A 22,918-nucleotide genomic window follows, 5' to 3' on the forward strand; every position below is an offset into this window, starting at 1 on the left:
AGATGTACAAACCATTTGAAGTCTTTGTTTGTTGTAAAAGTTTACATTTTGAATAATTATCAGGGTTGACAGTGTGTAGTTCTGCAATTGGTGTGTGTGTGTTAAGTGCAGTGAGATAACATCTTTTGACATGCGGTGACTTGATATCCACATTCTTCATGTGCTGTTATTCGCCCTCTCTCATCTCCAGGGCTTTCCTTATGTCATTTTATGACCCACTGTATGTCTTGGCAGCTTTTTTTTTTTTTTTTTTTTTTAAGCCACTCATTGTAATGCTCTTTCACACATCTCTGCGTATCGTAATTCAAGACAAATAATGAATGAATTTAAACATGCTTTTAAAAGTTGCATTTAAAGCTGCAGATTTGAACTTCATTGGGTAGCAGTCAGAGAAAACAAGATTCATTACATGTCTGCAAGTATGCAACAATATGTGTAAGTAGTAGTGTGAAAAACGCAATATTAAAGGTATAATTATTTTAAAAGCAGATTTTAAAGTATGCTTGTAAAGTGATGGTTGATGCAATTAATTTGATAAATTATTATTATTACTATTATTATTATTATTATTATTTTGATCGGATTAATAAAGGGATTAAGCCGACAAGAAAATGAATGAATGAATTATTTATACAATTGATAATGATTATAATAATATTATAATAATATTAATTTCCTTGTATGACTATTAAATGGATGGTAAATGAAAGTGAGCATATATGGCATTATTATGTTAAAGATGGCTTGTGTTTAAACCAAACATTTCCAAAGATATGTTCTCAGGGAATGGGATGTGGGATGGGGAAAAAAAAACTAACTTAGTCAGCAGGGTGTGTGTTTGTGGGGCCAAATTGCCCCTATGAGTTCTTTAAATCTGACAAAACCTCCCTTTGGGGAAATCCTCAAAGATAAAATGTATAATGAATAAAGTAATAATTAACAGCTGGAAAAGGTCTGAATGACATGTGGCTTAATATAATTTATTGCAATGCAGGTCTATAAAATTTCATGTAAAACTTTTTAGGAGTTTAATTCACTCTTTTCCCTATGCAGCAAACCCAGCATGCAAAAACACTATGTTAATTTCCATAAACATTGGGCAAAATTAATTATTGCAAGAGCTGATAGGGGAAGGGAAACTAGCAGTACTCTCTTGAAGACTGAGAAGAGGAGGACGAGTCTCAGAGGCCCAGCACTCATGTCTCTCACACCCCTACATTGTTAACTTTAGCTGTTCTCAGACTTTTCTCTCCTCCTCTTTGTCTTTCTCATGCTCTGTCTTTTTTATTTCATAAACACAAACATGCATCACGTATTGTTATTATAGCAAACACAATTTATTATAGCTAGCTATAAATGGTTACAGTAGATGGAAACTCATTCTTGCCCATTTGGGTGCGGTCATATGAAAGTTCTCAGAAATTAAATATTTAGTTTCACATTTTTTTGTCTTTCATTTTCATGTGCAACTCATGTTACACAGCAGTATACTGTACTAAAATGGTAAAGTTTTTCCAATGTGTTTCAGAAAAGTTCTTTTTTATTTTTATTTTTTGGTATGTGCACAGATGACACAGTTGAAGTGAAAATTATTAGCCCCCCTGTTTATTTTTCCCCCAATTTCTTTTTAACAGAGATTTTTTTTCCAACACATTTCTAAACATAATAGTTTTAATAACTGATTTATTTAATATTTGCCATGATGAAAGTAAATAATATTTGACTAGATGTTTTTCAAGACACTTCTATACAGCTTAAAATGACATTAAAAGGCTTAACTAGGTTAATTAAGTTAACTAGGCAGGTTAGGGTAAATAGGCAAGTTATTGTATAATAATGATTTGTTCTGTAGACTATCAAAAAATATAGCTTAAATGGGCTAATAGTTTTGACCTTAAAAAGGTTTTTAACAAATTTAAAAATGCTTTTATTTTAGTCGAAATGAAACAAACAAGACTTTCTTCAGAAAAAAATATTATCAGACATGCTGTGAAAATTTCTTTGCTCTGTTAAACATAATTTGGTAAATATTTAAAAAAATAAAATAAAAATTTAAAAGGGTGGCTAATATTTTTGCTTGCAACTGTATTTTAAGTGCATTTTGGATATGCACACAAAAAAATGGTTGATGGAATGTCATAATGCACATAATTTTTGAAAAGAAGCATAAAAAACGTATACGCATAACTGAGTAGGATAAACTTTTTATTCAATAAGAGAAGATGAGCATAAACTGCGATGGAAACACTAGAGTTGCTTCTCCTACTGCACCAAATAGCTTTTTTACTTTTGATATTTAGCGCAAGTTAATCAGGAAGTGACAATTTTGTTCTTTTTGACTCATTGAATGGAAACGCTGCTTTATTCGCACGTCTTTTATGCGATATTCCAGTTTTGCATAAAAATTTAACTCACATCTTTTGATGGAAACATAGCTATTGTCCGTGGGGTCTTAAAAGGTCTTAAATCTACTAAAGTATTGTGTTGTAGTTCTTAGATCTTTTTTTAACAGGTCTTAAATTTCCTTTGTCCACGTATAGCCATCCAATCTGGTCAACAATCATCAACAATCCGTCTCAATAAAACTTTTAACTTTTTATTAAAAAAAAATAGTTTTTAACTCTTATTTACCATAATGGTTTAATTATTTTCCTTACTATAAGATTTGTTTCAAAGTCCCCCGTGTATTTACTGACATATATTTGTTTTTATTAAATTGTTGTTGTTATTATTAATATTATTATCATTATTATTATTGTATTTTAAAATGTATTAAATTATAATCAGTTTTTGATATGGAAAGGGAAAATATTCTTAATAATTAGCTTGGTGGAACCTGCAGAAACCCTGAAATGATCACTGTTTGCTGAAATCTGCAAAAAAAAAAAAAAGCACACAAATATTTTCATATTATACATTACAGGAACGTAGTAAAACTTTTAGCAGTGCAGATTGATATTGTTATAAAAACATTAACTGCTTTAGTCATGTAAAAAACATTTTAAAACTTGCTAGCAATGCTTCATTTGTTACTGTGAGACAAATTAAAAACAAAAAAAAAAACTTGCTAGCAATTGTTAATTTGTTACTGTGCTGTGTTGTTGGGTTTCTCCATTTATTCTCTTACTATCCTTTTCTTTCTCCCATTTGTTTTTTTGTGGGTTTGCCATAAACACTTTCATTCAGTGACACGCACATGGCTTCACTGTTGGCCTAGTGCTTCTGGCCATTATTTGACCTGTGACCTCTGCTCTTTGATGGTCACTGTTGGTGACACTCACTAATCAGCACAACTTGCCAGTGGACTGGTCTTCATTACAACACTTCCTCTTGTAAAATCTGCACATGCAAGAAACGCATGTGTGAAAGTGGGTGTGCGTGTGTGCTGAAGTTGTTTGTGAAAGGCAGCAATTTTTGTGATCACATATTTCTTTAATAAAGTTCTTTCTTTTATAGATTTTTTTTCTCTATATCATTAGGGTTTATCACATAAGATGAGCTTTCTGCCCCGGCAGATGTTGCCAGTTATGGGTGTGAGAGGGCACACACACACACACACACACACACACATACTCGCACAGGAAGAAAGACAGCGCTTGCTTGTTGAATCTTTCTCAAGTACTTCCTTCCTGCCTTAACGTTCTATTTTGTCTCTGCACGTGAAGGCAAGACACTTTTCGGCATGAAATCTTTTAAGTAAAGATCTTATAACCACTTAACACCCGTAGAATCTACTAAAATGTAATATTAGATGATATAGAAATCCATGCATACATATAAATATGCTCAAGCTGGTTATTTGTGCTCACTATCTGATCACCTTTAGAGTCTGCTCCCGCACTCCCTTTTCTCCTGTTAAACTATCCATCTCTTGATTTCTGCTCCACCCCCAGTCCACCTTCAGAAATGGTTCAGCCCACACCTCCATGCCCTCTTCCCTCCCTATGCCTGTCTTTCTCGTTGGCTCAGCCTGGGATTTGCTCCTCCCACATACACCTTATGCAAATGCCAAAGCTCAGAAACCGAGAAAGAGAGAGAGTAGGAGGCTTTGTTTACTTAGGAAGCTGAGCACAGCTAGTTCTGCTGGCTTACTCAAACAAGGTGTGTGTGCGCGCACAGTCTGATCTGGTGGCCGAGAGAGCAAGAAGGGTTTTGCATTGAGAGAAGAGTGTGTTTGAAGACGAGAAGTTCAGAGGAAGAGGTGAAGGGATAACTTTTTGTTACTTTTTCTTACTTTATTTGCACGTGGGTTCCTTTTTTTGCTTGTAAAAGAGAGTCTGTTAAAGGAAGAGCTTTTTTTTTTTTCAAACGGATGAAGCAGTATGGCGCGGTTTAGCATGCGCTGGTGAAACGCTCTGATGCACACCTGGAGAGTTTCTCTTTCAAAACCCAACTGTTTTTGGATCAAGTTAAGCTTTTGGCTGTATTTTTCTCAGTCTGCTTTCTTTCTTCATTTTTTGTACCCTTATATTTTATGTGCCATGCTCATGACTCCTGGCTTTACTCTTGTGGAGTGATCCATTTGTTTTGGATGAAAGTTGATAGTGAGGGTTGGAGGGACAGTGAAAGCAAAACGAGTGTCACGGTGAAAGAGAGAAAGAGACATGGATTTTGATCCACGTGAACCTGAGCCATGTCTCTCGCCAGCTGCCTTTGTAAACCAGGTGCAATATTCCAACATCCTGGAGGGCCGTTTCAAACAGCTGCAAGGTAAGACTGTTTGTTCTTTGCAACCTCATATTCTCTATCTCTCTCTTTTTTTACTTTCACAGATGCGTTTGTGTTAGAGTAGCTCAGCACCTCAGCGAACCTCAAAGCCATGTCATATACTTGACGTTTGTGCCTTTTGAACTTTATAAGTCCACATTGTTGAATGTCATATTGAAAGTTCATGTGACCTCATCCACATGTAACTAGGAGACCCATTTTTTTCTGACAAACTGTACCCCTTCATCATGGGCGTCATTTATTTTGAGAAGTTAGATGGTGCACAGATGTCTTGGTTGTAAAATTACAAAGTGGTAAACGGTTAGATTGCAAATGGTGATCAGTTTACGTGCAAATATCCTAAAATTAATTATGGTGAATCATCGTTGTGTTGTATTGATGCATAGCTTTAGGAACATAGGTCAGTGTTTGTTCGTTACCACTTTAAACCAACATGACGATTAGAAAAATACTGCGGCATATTTAAATAAGTAAACTAAGATTTAAGCTGGTTGTGTTTAGGTCATCATAAATAAAATGTTTTATCTTTTAGGGGTTGAATTAGTATTGGTAAAAGTTTGATGATGTAGTCCAAACGTCAATCTGTCCTCTGCAGATTCTGATAAATTTAGTTACAGTAATGAACTTTCTTATCTCTCATTCACTCTGCACCAAAGATGGTGCAGATGAGAAAATAGGCCTACAATGATTTATTTTTGTGCCTGTGCATGAGAGAGAGAGAGACACAGAGACCTGTACTGGTCTCCTGGAGAGTGGCCTTATTTCAGGTACCGCAGGGCTTTTGCCCCAGATCCAAATTACACCGTGTTAAAATGGGAGATAGAGAGGAAAGTGTGGGACGGGAAGGTGTAGGAGAGAGAGGATAACTGGGTGGAAAAGGAGTGGAGAGGAACAGACGGGAAGGGAAGAGGATAAGAAGGGAGTTCAGAGGATAATAGAACTAGACTGGATAGGATAGAAACTCCCGTTGTGTTTATTAATATAGGGTTCATTCTGTAGAACGTTCAGTGTCTGTTTTTTTGTGGGTGTGTCATTCATTCAATGTTTTTCTCCCTCTCTCTTTCAAACTACATTTTTAGACAGGCGCCACATAGCATGTGTGAACTCTGTTAATCCCCCTCCCACACACACACACACACACACACACACACACACACACACACACACACACACACACACACGACGCGAGATCTGATCTGCTCTGTGTTGGTGTGTGTGCGTGCTTGAGGTCATGGGGAGTGTTTCTCAGTTAACAGAGAGATAATGACTCAAGCATTGTACTTTTCAGCCCTATTATCTATTGTAGAGCAAGGATGACATCTGCAAAACAGGCCTTGAATATGAACGCTCACCTCAGAAGTGTCTGACAGCAAATACCTAAAATGAACCCTGAGTTCTGGAAATAAAGGTTTAGTGGTGCATGTACCTTTGGAAAGTTTTTTTTTTGTTCCTATGCCATCCATTTGTTTTATTGTTTTAGCTTCTTTTTTTGGAATGCTTTATGTTTTAAGTTCTCCACCAAACATCTTCATTTAGACTTGAAAAGACACTAAAGATCACTGAGTTTAAAAAGTAAGAGATAGCCGGTATGTGTTAATGATTTCTGTGGTTGCGTCATTGCACTCGTCTGAAATCTGGCGCATACCTTTTGCTACGTTTTGACACACATTTACTGATAGAAATTCACATACACACAGTGTCTCATGTATCTCTTTCTGCTAGAGGATCCTGTGATCCTCCCTTCTTCTCACGTCCTCAATCACACACACTGGTAATTCCGGTCAGGTTTCCCTTAGGCTGACTTTTTTTGAAGCACTTTACAGAAATACAGGTGCGTTGTATCAGGGGGCTTGCTCAGACATGGTCTTCATGCTTCACTTGAGGAGAATTCTTCCATGCATGTGTTTGATGCAACACATTTGATTTCATAATGCTCATAATTTAAATAAAAGCTAACAACCTAATTCAAATCTTGGTGTGATAAAGTAAATGAGCAAAACAGTTTGCATGTATCCGCTATCCTGCCCTCCATTAAATACATTATTCTTTTTACTCTCCATTTTTAGTCTTAGGTTGTAATGTGGGAAGTCAGAGTGTGTTTACATCTCGGTGTATTGCTGATAAATCTGCTTATGAAACCCTGATGACACAAGAAACCCCCATTTACATTAGAATTTGAAACTGCCAGTTTTGATGGCAAAATGCAAACAGGCATGTGGGTATTAAGTAAGCTGCCAGTGTGCTTAATTTTTGACATTGAGTAAATCAGAGTAATGGATCAAACTTTTTGTAATCGCATGTTATGTAAATAAATATCAGGTTTTACATATTAACATAAATTGATTCTCTCAAATTTAAAGTCAGTCAGTGGTAAAAATGAGAAAGTCTTGTTTAGTTGCTTATACTCTAGAAATACAAACAATCCTTTAATGGATGGAAATCAATCTTTTGTCCGAAAAATGAGGCTGAATATTCCAAAATCTATAAAGTCATCTGCTCATTTTATTTATTTTTTTGACTCTGAACATTTGCGCTCTAAGCCTTAGAAGCAGGCGGAAATGGTGACCCTGAGCTTTAGGAGTATGAGCTGACAGGAGCTGGAGAACATCAGCACGGATAAAAAATTAATTCTGAAATCTCATTGAAATTCTGCTGATAAGCAGTGTGTAATTGTGAGTGTGCCTGGGTTTGAAAGGTTTTCCACCCCTGTGTCAGTCACCCTGATGAGGTAAACACACACTCCCACCTCCCCACCTCTTCTTCTGTCAGATGCACAAAAATTCTTTATTCAGATTTACTGTGTGAGGGCAGGGAAATTAAGACTCTCATGAGTAAAATTAGAAGTACTTAAACATGCACATTGTTCTTTTAGTGTGCTAAATTTAATGAAACACGCAGTACATTCAGCATTTATTACTGCCATGATGATGAACCTTTTTTTACCAAAATTATTATTTTTTTGATTATGCAACTGTTGCTGATATTAAACTTGATGAAAGCGCATCATTTTCAACTTCAGCTTACTAAGAAAGAACTCTTTGGCTGTGCCTGAAGTAGGCATAGGACAATAACAGGTTTCAAAGTTTACCGCGGTTTAGAACAGTCAAGGTTTTAAAACCGCAAAAAAATCTGTTACACTGTTCCTAAGGTAAAGGGTTGTTTTGTGTTTTTTTTATTATGCATTGTAAAGAAATCTGTGTTTTTAAAACTAATAAAGACAGCATAAGTCAATGATTTATTTAAATTATTTTGCCTGACATGTTTACTGTTCAAACTTATTATAAATTATAAATGTTATTATATATTATAAATGTTTGCTAAAATGAAATATATTGTGTTTAATGGGGAAAAAGTGATAGAGTCTTTTTGAAAGTTTCAGTAAAAAAAAGACTAGCCCATGACTAGTCTAAAATCACCTACTAAAGTACTGTAGGTGCTACATTTAAATTTGCTTTATGACTGTAAGAATAGTGTGTTCTATATGTTAGTTGTGTGAATGGAATTTGGTCATACTACATTCGCCATTTTTATTATTACATGGCCTACCCACATCAGTTGCGTCACTAGTCCCATTTATAAATGGGATCTTGGGATAGCCTATCATCCATCGGACTACAGAATTTCGCCAAAGTAATAGATCATCTGGGTAGTTCTACTGTGCTACTCAACTCGCATATTGTTTTTCACATACTATATAATAGGGAAATATGTGATTTCTGACAGAGCTGACTTGGTAATTTTAGCCAACCACACACTTCATTAACTTAACCATTCAGTTAGGTACATCAACCATAAATTCTTCCAAGACAGCCAAGAATCTTGGAGTTGTGACTGAGAATAAGCTGAACTTAACAGACCACATTGTTAGATTTGCTGATTTCATGGACTTTTCTTATAAAACATTAGGTTTATACCAGGGCTGTGCAATTAATCGAAAATCCGATTTTGAGATAAACAATTATTGCATCATATACCGCCCCCTTTCCAGCTGTACACATGTGTTGCTCTTAAAAGCGTGAAAGACCGCGTGCTTATGTGTGTGTGCGGCACGCATACACAGTCAGAAGCATGCGGCCGGTCAGCATTCGGTCTCATTCGCACACTGAGACGAGCAGAGGAGCGCAGACGTCTAAAGTCATCTTAACAGCGCTTTAATGGTCAAATAGGTGTCAAAACGCAGTGTGAAGGGATTATTCATATAACCCTAATTTGTGTAATAAACAAACGAGTAAAGAATCAAAAGATGTGAAAGAGAAACCATTAAAAAGACCGTGCGCGATGTTCCTGCTGCCGCCTGTTTTTATCAATAATCAAACAAAACGAGAGAATCCCTCTCTAATCTTGACTGAAGGATTTTTGTATCTAAAGTGTTTTTCTTACAGTTAAGATGCTTACAGCACAGTTTGTTATATTGCATATGCATATCTTTATTCTTTTCATTGAAATAATTCTTCTGTTTCATTGAAATAATTTTTTTTTTTTTACATATTTCTGAACATAATAGTTTTATTATCTCATTTCTAATTACTGATTTCTTTTATCTTTGCTATATGACTGTACATAATATTTTTCTATATATTTTTCAAAATGCAAGCATTCAGATTAAAGTGCAGTTCAAAGGCTTATTTAGAGTAATTAGGCAAGTCATTGTATAACTGTAGTTTCTTCTGCAGACAATCAAAAAATATATTGCTTAAGGGCGCTAATAATATTGACCTTAAAATGGGTTTCAAAATATTTAAACTTTCTTTTTTTTCTAGCTAAAATAAAATAAATAAGCCAGAAGAAAATAGATATTAGAGGAAGAAAAAATATTAGAGGAAATACTGTTAAAATTCCTTGCTCTGTTAAAAATTTAGGAAATATTTATTTTTTAAAAAAATTCTCAGGAGTGCTAATAATTTCGACTTCAACTGATAATCATTTTAAATAATCGTGATTACAATTATGACCAAAATAATCGTGATTATGATTTTTCCCAAAATGGAGCAGCCCTAGTTTATACCCTTCTTATGCTTCATAACTCTTTGTTCAAGTTTTGTTTTCAACATTGGACTGTCTGTTCTTCTATTTAGCACTATCAAACCTCTAAAATTGACTTGTCCTTTTAAAAATCCTTTCTCTGTGTAATGCATTCATCCAAGCGGGATTTGTCAACACTTGACCTTCCATTACAGCACTCTCTGTTCCATCTTCTACTTTTTTTTATAATTCTTTTTTCCGTTTTTGATTTACTTTTCCTTTGAAAAAAAACTTAATTTAAGCTGTAGATTTAACATTATGTCATTTAAGAGGTCACAGCGATCTTTAGTTAGTCACACATCTTGCATAATATAAAGTTGCAGGTCAGAGTTGACAACATGAATGAAAGTCAATAGAAACCAGTGCCACTAGCTTTTACATTATGCTAACACACTTTGAAGATGTAAGCAACTATACAATAGCCCGGTTTAGAGGGATTGTTTGTTTATTTATTGATTAATTTATTTATTGGTTGGATCATGTATGCATGTTTGTAAAGGGGTAGAAAGTAAAAAAAAAACATGACCATCAACCCATGCTTGCTACTGCGTTCACTTTCTTAGCACAAGATAACATATATCTACAATGAGAGATAGCTTTGTATGTATGCCATCAGTTGTGATCTATGTCATGTGAATGAACCATTGCATTTTTCTTGATCTTTTTCTCCACCCTGGTGTAGAGGTAAAGAAAAGTAAAAATTCACTTCTCTAAACCTGTCAAGTCTTTTAATATACTTTAGTTCATGTAATAGAAGAGGTTCGCTGCTGTTTTCTTCTTCATTCTTCAATTACTGTGTTCTACAGAAAAACATATAAGATCAGTACCACTATGAGGGTGTTTTTAGGAGGGGGGAGTGGGGTGTTTGTTTAATACAGTCCACAGACTCTCACACTCTCCTTGTTATCACTGTTGATGTTACTGTCATCTTATTTTACTTAACTTATTTATGGTTCTGCTCTTGGAAATGTCACAGTGATGAGTTGTTCTGGAAACAAAATCCTCCCCTCATGCTTTTTTCCACTATCCAGATGCCCTTAATCTCCTGTGTTTGCATGTAAAGGCAGTATATGAGCAATTATACATGAAAATAATATACTTTGATGTGTTTTGTTTACTTACTAAATATAAATGCTCTCCTTATCCAATAGCAATTCATATGCTTGATAAGGCAAATAACAGCCTTTTTATTGTGTGAAGAAACTTTAAGCACACCTTCACAAAGCCCAGTAAAAACAATATATTTACTAGGTTATAAAGTAAGTATTTTAATGTGCAGCAAGTGTGTGTAATGTGGTTTGGCAAGACATCTGATCTTAAATATGTGAAAAATGTCAATGCATCAGTGTTTAAAGGAGAAAGCTGCAGCTCACCAAGACAACTGGTTAATGTTAAAAACTAGAAGTCCTTTTTTTTTTTTTCTCGGTATAGTTGTAATATATATTTGATGTATATATTTGGATAAATCGCACGTGATTGTTGTGCGCATTTGTCAGTAAAGTCGGTTTTCTAATAAACAGTAAATCTCCAGCATGTGCATTCAGATAGAAGAATGTTTACTACACAGATCCATAGTTCACTGCCAAGCTACGCAATGTATTGATTTGTGATTAACGTTTTGTAATCGTGATTATTGAAATCGCAGATAATAATTCTGTGATATTGACAGCTGTTTGCATAGCTTTTCAGTGGACTTTGACCCTTTTAATAAATGCTACTAATGCCACACCTGAAAGCTCATGCAAATACCACATATCATGACCTTTTTACTCTAAACTCACTTTAAAACTTAATTCCATAGTATTCGAAGCACTGATAAAGGTATTGCATCATTACATAATTTATGGTCAGGTAAGTTATATTTAGAAATCTAGACTATTGTATTGCTGTGGTTGTGTGTTTATTAAGCCTATTGGATCAATGAAAGCAGTGTACTACAAATGTAGTATCAGAGCATCAGGGTAATCCACGTGACTTACTTTAAAATCAAAACTGTTGGCCTTAAAGTCTTAAATTTACAGAAATTGTAGGTTTTAAATAATTTCAAACTGGTCTTAATTTTTCTATGTCCTAGTAAAACCAATACCCATCCAATCACTATCATTCCATCTCTAATAAAAGTTTTGACAAAATAGACAAAAGCTCTATTTATATTTCTATTTATAAATATGGTTTAATTGCCTTCCTTACAAAAACATTTATTTTTAATGTTTTTTTTTATGTTTTAACTGGGCCATTAGAAAAAATCCTGAGTGTTTAGTCTTGTGTGTCTTGTGTTTCATTCCTAATGGTCTTAAAAAGGTCTTAAATTTGACTTAATAAAGCCTGTAGAAACCCTGTTTATTTTGATTTACCATGCAGTCTTAAATGAGTACATTGTTACATTTGGTCTTTTACACTAGAAAGTTGGATTTGGACTGGTATGTCTGCATTTCAGTGACGCAAGTGTTCTTGCCCACAGCACATGCTAGTTATCTTCAGCCACTATTTTGTCAGAAATGTAACAAATGTTTTGGGCTAGTTCACGCATGTTCTGTTTCACATAGCAAAAAAAATGTCAGCTTGGACCTCTCAGCTCTGAACATTTGTAGACAAAGGCTGTTTGACAGTATAGTATTGGTCCAGAAGGACGGCCAGTCATGTATCTTCCTCTTTTTGAAGTTTGTTAAGCTGTCATTTTTATACACACACACAAACTTCAGAACTAATGTCTTGGTGGACTTGTGTTTTCTTGTTTGTGAGGTAAAAAGGAGGGAAGGGGTCAACGTGTCTGAAGAGCAAGGAGGGATCCGGGGGTGAGAAGGTTGCGCGGCTTATTTGAGGACCGGGAGGGAGACGCGCAATTTCCATGAGATTATCACTCGTTTGCGAGTCCCGCAAATGCATAGAGACTCCCGGAACTTCCGGGATCTCTGAATATCACATTTAACAACTAGTGAGATGCGATCCAGTGGTACATACTTGATAAACTGTCCGACGTGCACTGCTCTCTGGAGCTCAAAGGGGCCCATTACAGTGTGTGGCTGTGTGTGTGTGGTCACGTGATGTGCATTTTCAGTGGACGGAGGGCTGTTCAGAAATGCTATGTAAAACACGTTGTGGATGTGGATCATTTTCATTCTAAAATGCCATTTTAACAAAGCCGTATTAGTGTAAACGAGGCCTGAGTGTGTTTTTTTTGCGAGCGGGTTTGCGACAGGGGTGGGGTGGAGAATCAGCGATGCCGGCTCAGCATTGTGTCGTCTATTTCAGTATTAGTGTTATTTTATCGTTAATTACCTTTGGAATCAAGAGTGCCTGTGTTCCCTGTCTCATGCCGTGTCTCGTTGGGATACTCTTTTAAAACTGGAAGCATCAACAACTGATATTGAAATGTTTTTTGTTATAATTCAATATAGAAAATAATTATCGAGATTGCATTTATGCCATATCACCCAGCCCAAGTTGAAGGTTCATGTTCTATATTAAAGCATGCTGTACATTCATGCCATCTTGGGATCTGACTAATTGCGTATGTAATGGTTTCATTCTTTTTTGTAAAAGGACAGGTTAAATTTGGATTGAGCTTTACTTTTGTACATTTACACTACAAAAAATAGTTTGAGTCATCTCATCTGAAGTTTTAAAAGAGCTGAGACTCTATAAAGAGTTAAAGAGAATAAAGAGATAAAAGAGTCATGCCCCAAACTTGTCTTCACATAGCTTATCTATTTACACAGAAAACACATTCAAATCTTCTTAAATGGATGATTCTCTCTACAAAATGAAATCCTGCTATAATTAACTCAATGTTATGTTTTCAGTTTGTTTTCTATTAAACTTACTGAGTCAAGCAAGGTATTTTGAAGGATGATGGAAACTGAACAGTTTTGGTTTTCTCTGACTTGACTTCCATTATTTGAGACTTTTTTAAAATCTATTGTTTATGACTCAAAGAAAGTAAGCTTTGGATAGACAAGAAAGTGAGAAAAGGTGACAATAAATAATGATGATGGTAAAATTCACAGAATTGAAATTAAATGATTGAACATGGCTCAGTTTGTGAAAAGTTCAACTTACTAACAGAACTTTTTAGCTGCAGCCAAAATCACCTGCTACTGATAGGTACTAGATTTAAATTAGCTTTACGGCTGTTAGATAAGTATATTAGTAAGAATGTGAGTAATTTTTTTTATGGAATTTGGCCATACTACATTTGCCATTTTCATTATTACATGACGGCATCAGTTGCGTCGCTTCTCCCATTTATGAATGGGGTCTTGGAATAGCGTAGCATCTATTGAATGCACAATATAATTTTAACAAAGTAGTAGGTCATCTGGGTAGTTCTCTCCTACTTTTTTTCAAATACAATGATTCAGACATACTACTCACATACTGTTTTTCACATGCTATATAGTAGGGAAATATGCACTTTTAGCCAACCCAACAAATTGAACAATTTTAGTTTTCACTGACTTGACTTCCATTGTTTGTGATTTTTTTTTTATATATATTGTTTATGATTCAAAGAAAGCAAGCTTTGCAAAGACATTACAGTGAGAAAAGATGACATTAACAAATGATTAATTGAAATGCACAGAATTGACAATAAATTATTGAAAGTGTCTGCTTTTTTCACATTGTAGCAGTGCTCTATAGTGTCAGACTAGACTAGAGTTAATAAGCAGTATAAAGTTGGATTCAGATATTAAAACATAATATAAACATCATTTTAAGTCACTTAACAGGGAACAGACTCGGAACAAGCTGTCCGCTGTCACTGTCCTGTTCTTTAACCTACAGTATCACCTACATTCTCCAGACATCAGAAATACCTCTGTCTGAACCCATCATTTTCACTCTTTCTGTGTGCAAGAGAGAATGTGATTGTGCAAGATATATATATTTTTTCTTGTCTCTGAGACTACAAAACGGAATTGCTTTGACAACCTGGAAGTCAACATTTAGAAAACATCTTATTAACATTGCTGCATAAAAGCATTTCAGCAGGGTTGATGTCAGGGGGGAAACGTGATGATGGCAGGTTTTTATTTAAGATGTCGTCACAGGTGAAACATTCCTCTTAGTTATAGCCATTAGACGTGTGTCTTCAATCATTCTCGGTCATTCAGTAACTGTGTGCGCGTGTGTGCGCACAGTAATAAGTACTTGGTTATCCTTGCTGTAACAACAGGCTGCTCTAAACAGGTGTGTTTCCGTTTTTGTGCCAGTTTTAGTAGAAAAGCAGCTGTAGTTTCTCATGTGTAGAATGTTACATTTTAGTTCAGAAGAATGAGTGATTGTAATGTAATATAATAATTATGCATTTTTTAGTGTTTTATGAGCGAAGACAACTCATAACTGACATATCCCGCATGTTTCAACACACACATGAACATGCAAAGAACAAGGACAGCCGAAACTTATTGTTTCAAGTAGTCAAGAAGATATTTCTGTCTCATCATTACACATGCTTATCAGGTGACAACAAAACACGCCTCTGCGATTTAAAGCTTAATGACTAGTTCATCCAAAAATGATAATTGTGTCATTATTAACTTTATTATTTTATGTATGTTAGTCAGATGTGTGTGACTTTTTATTTCGCGAACCACTGAAGACACTTTGAAGAAACTTATTAGTGTCATGCTTCAGTAATGACAAAGCACCATAAAAGTGCTGTCTATGACTTAATTGCTGTGTTTAATGGTTTCTAAAGTCATATGATAGCTTTGTGAGAGAATTTTAAAAAATCACTGAAAGCATTTCAGGTTTAGAATGTCACAACAGACAAAAAACTGACTGATGCTTTTAATTTGGATGAGTTTTAGAAACTGGCTTGCATTGTGCAGTTGTGCATGCTGCAGAAGTTTTACTGTACCTCAAGCAGGCATTGTGATTTTGTAATTAGTCTCCTAAACAAGCTCACACTCGATGATTTCATTGCTTCTCTGTAGTTCTGAAATGGGCTGTTAAACTGTAAGAGAAGGGATGCTAGTGTGGTGATTGGCGATCAGAGATAAAAAAAAAAAAAAAGTGGGCTGAAATGCAAGCAGAAGAAAAAGGCCCGGAAGATGTAGGGGTTAAAAATAATAACAGGAGAGAGAGAGAGAGATGAAAGGGTAGAATATACTGCTCTCCACTGCACGCCCAAACAGCAGCGAGACAGCAGCAATTACACCACTGCTACTTAACAGATGTGTGGGTGTGTGGGTGTATGTGTGAGAGAGAAACATGCTTCGTGTTGTTAATACTTAACTGTGTTTGTTTTTAAGCTTAAGACTGGCAATCCTTATATTTTGAATATTTTGTTCTAATATTCAGCTTATTCTTGCATTCTCTGTTCTTTATTATGATTTGATTAATGTTTTATTGACCTCAAAAGGTTCTACACCAGATGGAGTCACTCAGGTTTAAGGTTAAAATTATTTTAGCTGTATTTTACACATACACAATTAACAATGGACGTAGTCTGATGTTGTCATGTGATGTTCATATCATTGACAAGCTACAAATCAGCTTGTCAAATCATTTTGGAAGCTCAAGACTAGTATAGGTATGCTGATTTTGCCATCCAAATAGAAATTGTCTTTAACTTTGTTGAAACATTACAATTTTCTATATTTATTGCATATTTGTTGTGCATTAGACTACATCCAATATATTCGAATATTAAAAGTTGGCTCATTTTATACGTCTTCTGTTTTTGCATTCTCTTGATGGACTGCTGATTTCATACTAATGGATTTAGGTTGAAAGTCACCTGGGACAGATTTTGTTGTTCATCTTATTGTGTAGAATTCAAGGCTGGGCGATTAAATCAGTATCTGTATTTATTGTCCGAACACCATTGTCAATAACGATTAAAAAAAGTTCAGTATGAAGGCTATAGTTTTATTTAAATGTGGCTGCTGAGCGTTCGTCTTAAATGGAATGCCAGTAAGCTTATAAGGTGCAAGTACTCCAATAGGGTAATTTCCAATAGAGGTGCACAACTCACACTTATTTTCAAGTTACACCTAGTTGAAAAACATCTGAACTTTTCAGAATGCTGCAAGCACACCACACCACAATTCATGTAGATAAAACTAACCAATCTGCTTCAGTTTTGTGTGGAATATACACATATCAGTAATAACGGTAAGCTAATTACCTCAGACAGACATAGCGCACCCAAACACTGCTGTGCTTTTTACTTTTCTCTATAAACTCCATTCGTCATCCTCTGAGAAAATGGTTGATGGTCGTCTAGTTACGAGAAACGCCATTGTAATGGTCAAGGAAGCCACATGCTCAAGCTCGTCTCTTCAGGTCAGAATAACAACATGCGTGGAAATGGGTGCCATAAAGCAGCAGTGAAGAGATTTTAAACAAAAAAGAATGTAAGGATTTCACAAAAGTGGCTTTTTGGTTTCTTTTCTTGTGCATCCCAGTCAATAGCTCCCCATCTGACAGTTTGTAGCATTAAGGTTATTATAGTTATTCAACTTTTATTTATTCAACAATGTGTTATGTTGCAATTTATATTTGAATAATGATGGTTGGTTCATTTACTTGAAAGCTCAGATTTGATTATCATAATTTTTGTTTACAGAGTTTGAGGTTTGCTGTATTATTATTGACAGATGTAGATCTACCTTAACCATTGCACACACTTTGTAACATTGTATTTATCAAGTTTAAGTCTCTTTAACACTTATATTTATTTTATTTTAAAGAGATGAGATATTTAGTTTAAATATTTTTGTTTGTTTCTGACTATTAAAACTATTTGCCTTAGTAATATTGGTTAATAAAATAAAGAGGTAAAAATTTTTAAAATTCTAATATTTCTAAATTAATTTAATAATTATTGATTCCAAATTAAATGATACTTGATATCGTGATAATTGTTTTGCAATATTGCCCAGCCTTAGTAGAATTTTAGTTTAACATCAAGCTGAAATAAATAAATTGAAAACCTTATTGAATATTCTGAGATTAAATGTAGCTTTGACACTTTGTCCAGTGCAGATTCAATGTGAGATGACATCATAGCATGAAAACATGGAGATTTTTCCATTTAAAGAGTTTAACTGCATAACATAGCATCTAATTCATTCCAGTCGTTGATCTTGAGAGTTCTAATATTGTTTTTCTCAAAACATGACTGTATTACCCAGTTTAGGAGGGTGTAGAGGTGTCCATATGTGTATGTTTGCAGATAAATATGTTGTGTACACCGTTTAATACCTCTGTCAGTGTGCTGTCAACACTGCACTAGTCATCGAGGAAAAACTCTAGACTCACACATACATCAGCTTTCAGACATACCTGAGCTGCTTATAGTATAGTGACAGACCATTTGTATTAACCTAATATTATTACTAGGACACAGGCACACTTAAGACAAACAAATATCAGTTACCACATGATCGCAGGTCAGAAACATCACGTGTGGACAAACAAACAGCAACTTAATGTCAGAACATTTCCAGGTGATGATGAAAGTGGAAGAGCTGTTAACTTGATCTAGTGTTCACATTTGACACTTTTAACTCCCCTTAGAGGTTATGCTATGCTCTCTTTTTCTCTCTCTCTTTCACCATGTCTCACACTCTGCTTCTCCTGAACATCACCTCGGGATAGCAGCCCTGTCACAACATGACCAGCCTATTGTGGAATTTGCACACACACACAGTTATAGATCCACTTAAATGCATATGGAAGTTGGTACTCTCTGTATTTGTCAAGTTTTCACAAGGACAGAAAAGCATGTCCAAAAGAGATCATGGATATTTTCTCTTGTGGAATTTTTCTTTGCTTTTAATGTTTTTCAGTATGTGCTTCAGGCCTAAGACAGTTAATGCATGTTTGTTGTATTGGGAGTGTTCGTCATAAGTCATGCACGCTTACAGAAATATCTGAATTAGTTTCTGATGGTGTTTTTCAGTATTTCCTGCACCTGTGTATCTTATTAGCTCAAGTAGTTCTAAATTAAAGGTCATGAAAGAAAGAAACAAAATAGCGATGAGATATCACCATTGATTTGTCCTGGTGAGCTGCACAAATAATAAACAAACAAAAATAAATGTGTTTCCCAGCACTGAGGGTAATAATCTAAGGGTGCTTTCACATCTAGTCTTTTGTTTCGGAACCTGGCACGTTTCCCCAGTTAGCTCAGTTCATTTGGCATATGTGAATCCAGCAATCAAGCAATCGGTCCGAATTTGCCTGAATGAGGTGGTGAGGTGGTCAAAGAGTTTACTTGCACGTGACTTGTTTTAGCTCTTTTGGTCCATTTAGAAACTTTGCCGTGGGAAAGCGAACCGCACCAAGAACAAAGTGCAACAATGTAGCCGTTTTAATCCCTGTTTCGGAACAAAAGAATCGATCCACAGGTGTAAAAGCACCCTAAGTGCTGGGTTGCGGCTGGAAGGGCATTTGCTTTGTAAAACAATTGCCAGAGAAATTTGTGGTTCATTCTTCTGTGGCTAAAGGAAAGTGCGTAAGTTAATACGTGTTGCCCAATGGTTAGTTTTGTCCATACTTGGCACATATTTGGGTTGAATTTTTATTTTTATTTATTTATTTTTGAGTTTGCTTAATGTAAATGTAAACCAGTGTTACTGAAAAATGCTGCCTTTAAAGGATGCATGTCATGTGACAAGAAATGGACCAATCAGCTTCATACTTTGTATGGAAAATACACATTTCATCTCCAAAAAGAAAAAAAAATACAAAATGAAAAAAAAAAATTCTAATGTAGTTGATTAAAAGTGCCTTTCAGACAGAGGTTCAGCAACCTTTGAGTACATTTGTTCCCTTTAAAAGGGAAATACTTATCTAATATGTTGCTCACATTTACATTAGAGAAATATTATTATTATTTTTTTATTTATTCATTGTTCTGTCATTTTTATTTTCAGTGTAAAATATTACGTATATTATAAAATTATGTTAAATGTTGTAATATATGTTAAATGCCAAACTTTTTAGTAAAGAAAAATGGACTGTTGTTTGTTTTTAAAATTATTTTGTTATATAATATATTGCTGTATTCATTGTTTACTGAGCAGCAAGGAATACTACTATATATACGGAGGAATATAAGAAGTTTTCTTGCTATTTTCTAAAGTAGTAGTGTTTTGAAATTAATTAATGCACAATATTCGTGATAACTGTGGAACCATGATTATTCCTCACTATAATTGTACAGCCAAAATTTATCATTTAATCGTTGCATCCCTAGTTCTGCATTGGTTCTTTGTCTTTCAACACCCAAAGCACTGGCTTTAAACTAGGTAAAATATTTCTTAAGTGGCACCAAAACATTCTAGAAGTATGAGCCATTTGCATTAGGATCTGAGAGCAGGTTTGCTGTGACCAGTGAGATGAACAAAAACATTTTGACCAGCATATTTGAAACAGCAGCTGAAGATATTATTGCTTCTCATTTCTTTCTATTCAAATTACAGTGCGCTACACAAATATGTCATTCTCCCTTCTATTCTCCTATACAAATTACAGCATGATGCAATAACACGTTATTGCTCATAAATCGACATCTCTACAAACTATGGAGCACTGCATAGGGGTTTTCCTGTTTTATAAGGATAGCGCACTAGAGATTTCTGACAGGAAAGCACTGGAAGCAGACAGAGAGAGGAAGGATTGGCAAAGTACACTGAGCTAGGAGTCAAACTCTGATCACCACGAGCACCTCAGTGCTGTGTGTTGATACACTTAACGGCTTCGATGGTTCACAAAAATTATTAGCATAGAAACTTTTGCTCCAAAGTCACTGTCTGATATAGATATATATATATATATATATATATATATATATATATATATATATATATATATATATATATATATATATATATATATTAGTAGAGTGGCAACAAGTCAGCAGGCTGTGCTTTCAGATGGAACCATTGTATTTTGTCTTCTTTCACTTATTCTGATGAAAAAAAAGCTTTACTGACACACCATGAAGAGAGAATGTCTATATTACAGAGGCAGATAATACAGTGCATTCTTCTACCTAACTCCAGTGTAATTTTTACCTAAAAATAGGGGTAAACAGCTGCTGCTTGGGTGCAAATTAACCTCAGTTTAGTAAAAAAAAAAAAAAAAAAGTGTGAACACAAACCATTGGGGGCAGGGGGTTGGTTCACCTAATTAAACTCAGGTTTAGAAAAGAACATACAAGCATACAAAGTGTGTAAGCACCTTAAAGACTCGCAATTATGTTAGCCTAATGGTCCGAGTTGTTTTAAGGAATAATTACATTCCTCTCTGAACACATTCATTTTTGTCTACTTGTGTGTTGAAATAAATGTAAATTTAGACTTATTTACCAGGAAGTTCTCCATAATTTTCACTTCCTCAAAAATGCTGAGTATGTGCACGGTCTTAAGAAATTCATTTTGTTCGTCCATCACCTTGTCAGTCAGTCATTCTCATAATGTTCTTATTTTGCCAATATCATGCCAGTGTTTGAGACAATGTGTCAATATTGAGGTGATGTTTGATCATCAGCAGTTATTAACATTCTCCTGCAGGTGCACAATGTCTTTTTGTTTCTTTCTCTTGTATAATTGATATCTAGCTAGACATTAACCTTCAAATGACACCGTTAATGTCCACAGACTTTTGATTCTGTATTGAAGTGACCTTTAGGTTTCTATGGTAACCATATCCCTTTTCTTAACAGGGAGTATTGTCGTGAAAGTTAATGAATATGAGCTCATTGTGTTTGTTGGTGATGAAATCTATGTATAGACCCATGTGGCGTTCTTATGTTAGAAAGGTTTGTCTGAAATTGGCAACAAATCAGACAAAGACAGCTCTTTGTCTGTACACAAGTGATGTTATGAGTTTGCGTCTGCTGTGATTAGATTAAAAGCTGTTTAATGTTATTCAGTTCAGAAACTGACACATCAGTACATTATCAAAATCCAAGGTTGACCGTTTACACAGTTGTCATTCATTTAGAACAAGGTTTACATCATTTACTACAAGGTATTTTTGTCTCTTCAGGTGTTTTAAACACTCTTTTCTGGTCTAGACTGTGCGTGTGTCTTTTGTAAACAGTTGGTAGGCATATGCAAAGCTTGTATGAAGTCAGTCTTCTGATTGGTCGATGGATTTTCAGACTCCCAATCAGATCATTTGTGCTGTTTTCCTACTGCAGACTGAAAGCTCAGGAAGATGCAGCTTTAGGAAGATCCTCATCCTATGTGTGTGTGTTTGTGTGTGAGTGTGTTTTCAGGTTAATCTGTAATTGATGGATTAGTCAGCTGTAAAGATCAGCTGTTGACATTTTTACAAGAAATGTTTTTACAGTAAAACACCTTAATACAATGCTTTTATGCACAAATATAATTGGTGAAATCTTTTCTTAGTAAATCAGGAGTCACTAATTTGAAGTCTTAGTCTAGACGTCAGGAAGCATGCGATGCAGCCAATGATTAACAATGATAATGAGCTTCTTCAGACAGTCGACACACATCACTCACATTTGACCCTGAACCCTGGGAGGATTCCTGAAAGTCCCTTCAAAGGTTTTGAACATAGAAACATCGAGGAAATGTCGTAGGGAAGCTGGAGGAGCAGGCAGAAAGTTGTAGGATATTGAAAACAGGTCTGGACTGTCAGATCACATCTCATTACCTTCTGCTAATATAAATCAGAGATTATTCATTGTGTAATGTAGGTCATAAGTGTATGCTGTAACTATGAGAACTATCAGTGTTGATGGGAGCTGCAGACAGGTGTGTGTGTGTGTGTGTGTGTGTGTGTGTGTGTGTGTGTGTGTGTGTGTGTGTGTGTGTGTGTGTGTGTGTGTGTGTGTGTGTGTGTGAATCGATTTGAATAGGAGGCAGGTATATACTGATTATCTGTTCATGTTGGGCGTTCATCTTAATGGTCAAATGACTACTGTACCCTCTCAGACATATTTGCATTGTAAAGCAGGTCAGAGTCCTCAGACTCCCTTCTGTTTTGTGTGTGTGTGTGTGTGTGTGTGTCCTCCTCGGCGTGGAATGTACAAGGTCTCTTCTTTTCTAAACAGATCAAGGCTAAAGTAGAACTCCACAACTCTGATAACACACACGCTGACCCTTCATGCTGATTTGGGCCTGTTTGGTCAACACACAAATTCCTTTTTATGTGGTAAAACTAAATATTTATCCTCTGA

General features: G+C 35.3%; 1 protein-coding gene across 7 annotated transcripts in view; it reads left to right on the top strand.

Annotated features, from left to right (window-relative positions):
* The window catches only part of sptbn2 (spectrin, beta, non-erythrocytic 2), a 92,071-nt gene that overhangs the window by 30,767 nt on the left and 38,386 nt on the right, over positions 1–22,918 (top strand). For 3 of the 7 annotated variants that reach the window (XM_068221212.2, XM_073950472.1, XM_068221214.2), the window contains exon 1: positions 4,116–4,710. In XM_068221212.2, the coding sequence (XP_068077313.2) occupies positions 4,605–4,710 (106 nt within the window). In that variant the 5' untranslated portion in view covers positions 4,116–4,604. 7 annotated transcript variants of the gene reach the window in all.

The sequence above is a fragment of the Danio rerio genome, chromosome 5 (assembly GCF_049306965.1).
Source record: "Danio rerio strain Tuebingen ecotype United States chromosome 5, GRCz12tu, whole genome shotgun sequence".
NCBI classification, from domain to species: Eukaryota; Metazoa; Chordata; class Actinopteri; order Cypriniformes; family Danionidae; genus Danio; species Danio rerio.